Below are 4,720 nucleotides of genomic sequence, written 5' to 3' on the forward strand. Positions count from 1 at the left end.
TATTTTTAAAGAGCTAAGGAGGCAGCATGGAGCCAAAGCAATAAGTCTTGTCCTCTTCCCTTTTGAGGTTCACCATTAGAGTATGTTAGAGTATATCTAATAACCTAAAAGCACCATTTTAGACCAACCAGCAAAAAAAGACACGAGGGCTTTCCTGACTGGGAATGACCGTGAGGGACAGTAGAAGGAGGAGTGATGATGCAGGGTCAACACCAAATGCTAGAAATGATATGTGGCTGAGCCTTGAAAACGCTTCTGAACCAGCCTCTCTAGTCCTGAGGACAAGACTTGAAAGTAAGGGTTCTTTGGTAAGTGGAAGTGTAATGAGCACCACTCAGTCCTTTCTAAAGCCCTTAGAAACCCTAGCTTCCCCTCATAGTCACATATCTCCACATTATTGCAGATGGAATGGTATCATCTTCCAGCTGGGTGGCCACCTATTTTTAACAGCAACACCTTGTGGCAGTTTAGAACTGAATCATTGGATTTAGTTCCCAGAGAACATTAAAAAAAAAACACACACAAAGGGAAATGGGAAAGGTAGCCTCTTAATGCAAATAATACAAAGCAATATGATCTTATTTTGTACCTCAGGCTGGAGAAAAGGGGTATATCACTAACACAAGGGTTCACATTTTAAAATGGAACTCATGTGTGCAGAACTTGAACTAATCAGTTATGCCACATGACTTGCTTTTTTATTCATTTATTGGTAACATAGCACCCATGCCTGTGAATTAGGTTGACAATATTTTACACGCATCTATCTGCATGCTGCTTTTCCTCCCATTACCTCAGGTACCTACTACCTTGAATGTTATGCTTCTTTTTGTATTCTTCTAATAGCTTTATCATGTATATTTGTATAACAAATTGGTGGGTTTGTTTTTAGAATTCTATAAGACGGTATTATGCTCTTTGTTGTCTTTTGTAATTTATTTTGCTCTTATTTTTCCATTCAACACCATATGTAGCTATAGTTCATTCACTTTCACTGCCCTATAATGATTTCTTTATCTTGTCTCCTACCAATGAATATTTGAATTATTTCTAGTTCTTTTGCTATTTTAAAGAATATTTTTAAAGATTTTATGAAAAACATAGCTAACATAAAATACTATAGTTTCAGAGGTACTCCATAGTTATTCAACATTTATATTCCTAAAGAGGTGATCACTATAAGTTCAGCAACCATCTGACACTATACTACGCTATTGCAATATTATTGACTATATTTCCCATGCTGTATGTTATATTCCATGACTTGTTCGTTTTATACCTGGAAATTTGGACCACTTTTTTCCCTTCACCTTCCCCCCCCCAACACTTTCTAATTTTTCAATTACAGTTGGCATTCAATATTATTTGATATTAATTTCAGGGGGTACAGCATACTGGNATTCAAATGCAACTTTTTTGGGTATATATTTTACACTTATTAAAAATCAGGATACCAATTAGCAATACAAAATATGGATAAACCTGAGGAAGAAAAGAAGACACTGAATAGAATATCCCTGCTAATAAAACAGAAATTGCCAACTGTTATGATTAAGATAATACATGAATTAAACACATTCGTTGAATCTGTGGTCTCAGTTACAGTTTCCATTTCTTCTTTCATTTAAAAAATGTTGAATCTTACAACAGTAAAATCTAGTATAGGCTCAACTTTCAGCTGACAAATGACTGATTCCTGACAGGATACGTGTTTTTAAAATTGTTATTTCCATATTTATTTACCTATCAGTTTTTGTTGTTGATGTTTCAAAATACATCTGGTCAGACACTGAGGAAGAAGAAATACATGGAAATATCACACAAAGTGTGTGTGGTGGTGAGAAGAGGATAGCTGTCCTCAAGTTCAGCTTATGTTTTGATCCCTTATGAATAGTATAAAAGGTTTTGTGTGTCCTCTTCATCCCAGTCTTGGCTTTTCCTCATCTTCTGTTCACCTTTCTAACATTATTTTTTCTTTACCTGGAAGTAGTGGGTATATGAAGTATTCTGAAAAGGAGGGGTTTTTAGTTCAAAAAGATGACTCCTTTTTTTCCCTCAAGTCTTATAAACTAAGAGCCTTCCATGGCAGCCACAAATCTCACATGCACACTTTAAGTGACTTAATTCTTCTAAGTTCCAGTTCTATTTCTTCAATTCACTCATGCAGAATAAGTCTATTCAGTTTCTTTTTGAATAAACAAATTAGCGTTATGGAAATGTGAGCTGAAAATTTTACCTAGTAAAATGTAATTAAGCGCTCTGCGAAACCAGGGATAGAAGAAACCATATATTAAGGGATTACATGTGGAATTAAAATAGCCAAACCATGTCAAAGCATCAAACAAAACTCCAGGAGTAGAGAAGTTCAAAAAGGGATCCAATAAAATTGTGAAGAAACAGGGAAACCAACATAATAAGAAAACACCCATCACTATTCCTAAAGTTTTGGCTGCTTTTCTGTCTTTCTTCATTTGATTATTTTGATTTTCTGGTACAGTATTGATTGTACAAGCATGTTTTCTGGATACTGCAAAAATTTTGCCATATATCCCTACCATCACAGACCCAGGAGTGANCACCCCTCACCACCTCTAACAAGCAATGGTTCATTGCTGATCTATTTGGGCAACAAGAAAATCTATGGCTTTTTCTGCTTGTCATTTCTCCCATCTAGTCCTTGCTAATCAAAGTATGGCTCATAGGCCAGCCACATCATCCTCTTCTGGGAACATTTTTGGAAAGAAAAAATCTGAGACCCACCCCAAAACGTAATTCTTAGGAAGTTACCTATGTTATTTATATGCTGAATACAAATACTGAACTGGAGAAGAACAGTTCTTGACAGTAGAGAAACCTCCTTTTTATTTGGGCACTCTTTGTATCTGAAATGAGTGAATACCTTGAGGGGCAAAGAAAAGCAGAATATTTTCAGTAAATGCTGCTTGCAAGAGAAAAAAATACCAAAAATGAAAATATGTAGCATCTGGCAGTGGATTAAGTAGTATGTAACAGGATTTTTAAATTAAGATATAATTTCAAAGAGATGAGTATATTTTAATGTTATTAAAATTCATAAGTACCTTCCATTCACTAAATCATGTCTTTCATAGTTCTTATATTTTGTAAAAACATTTCTTATGTTGGCACTACATGGAAATTTATAAATTGCCAAACAAATCTGGATGGAAAATGTAAAACCTTTCTTTCACTAAAATATTGTAATAATTATATCCCAGTTAAGAAAAAAACAACAAAACTACCTTCTCTATTGCATCCTATTTGTAACAATTTCTTGCTCTCTTTAAATTTTAATTGTCACTGTTCAATTATGTTGAAGAAGAGAATAAATCAACAATTAAAAGGATAATACATTTGCAGTTCTTTTTATTGACCAAGTACCTTCCCTCTCCTGAAAAGCTAGTTGTGAATCATTGCTTCTCTTCTGATGGTTTTGCAGGCCTGAGGTCAAGGAAATTCCAAAAAAAATAGTGTGGAAGATTAAGCTATCTGATTAATATATGTTTGCCTCTGCTCTCAAGAGAACTGGAGTGAAGAACTCAGATCCAGGAGCTCCAAGCAGAGCCCCAATGGAATTGTTCTTTTAACTCTCTTTCCTGGGGGATATTGAAATAGTCTTTGTATTTTTAATGTTCCAGATAGTTTTCAGTTTCTTTCTTCCCAATGAAGGACAACATTTCATAGTGATTTCATAGTCACTTGTGTTTCATTTTGCAAAGCTATATTAAAATTACGTAGACATGTGCAGGCTGAATTAAATGTTGGCTGATATCCAAATGAGGAAAAATTGTCTGACTCATAAAACATTTCTGTTTAAACTTTGATTCCCAAATATATTGAGAACATTTTGGGGTGAGAGGGGAGTATTTACTTTTGCTTCAGCAACTTGTACCAGTTTGACTAAAACCCTTAGTAAAAATAAATAAATAAAGGGTAAAAGTTGGAAAATGTCACAAATTTTTTTTTAAAAACTAGTTCAGTAAACAAAGAACACCAAACAAAGAACACCAAACCAAACAAAGAACACCTGCTTCTACAATTGGTTGCATAATCTGGGAAAATTTACTAATTTCCCCAGGTCCTTTTTTCTCATCTGTAACTTCCTATAAAATTCTGGGTGTGGAGGGAAGATACTACTTTACTCATGCTGGGAAATGAAAGCAGGATGGATGATGGGAGGCAGAAGTAGATAGGAGGCTTGATTACCCTTTCACTAGCAAACTGGGAAGGATGACCGCACTATGAAACTAAAACGTGCCATGGAAAGGTGCAGAGAAAATTATGTTTCAAGGAAAGGGGAGTAACTGAGCAGAGCTTTACAGAGAAGTTATTTGAATGATGTTCTGAAGTACAGATAAGGTTCTAATAGAAAGAGAGGAGCATATTATAAGAAACTTTATGGCCCCCATAGGGCTGCCAAGTTTTTATTTCATCGCTAAGCACCAGCATAAACAATAACCACCATCACAAACATCATCATTCTGTAAAAAGGACAGTCATAAACTCGTTTTCAACATATGTCAACAGGCAACCTTACACCATGCTATTTAGTTTTATTTTCTATTGTCAGGTGTTAATGAATTGAAAGGTAAATTTAATACATATTAACTCAAAATATTTCTAATTTACAGTAAGGCTAAATCTATTTTACTTATTTCTTAGCAATTAGCCTTTAAATAAAAAGAGAAAGTCTTTGTGTGTG

At 34.6% G+C, this 4,720-nt stretch overlaps 1 protein-coding gene across 1 annotated transcript in view; it reads right to left on the reverse strand.

The window, feature by feature from the left end:
* Positions 1 to 1,950: 1,950 nt before the first annotated feature.
* LOC109378508 (trace amine-associated receptor 2) overlaps positions 1,951 to 4,720 on the reverse strand; it is a 5,764-nt gene continuing 2,994 nt past the window's right edge. The window contains exon 2 of the mRNA XM_019634868.1: positions 1,951 to 2,328. Coding sequence (XP_019490413.1) covers positions 2,175 to 2,328 — 154 coding nt within the window. The 3' untranslated portion in view covers positions 1,951 to 2,174. The remainder of the gene's footprint in view (positions 2,329 to 4,720) is intronic.

The sequence above is a fragment of the Hipposideros armiger genome, unplaced genomic scaffold, assembly GCF_001890085.2.
Source record: "Hipposideros armiger isolate ML-2016 unplaced genomic scaffold, ASM189008v1 scaffold_2081, whole genome shotgun sequence".
Taxonomy (NCBI): domain Eukaryota; kingdom Metazoa; phylum Chordata; class Mammalia; order Chiroptera; family Hipposideridae; genus Hipposideros; species Hipposideros armiger.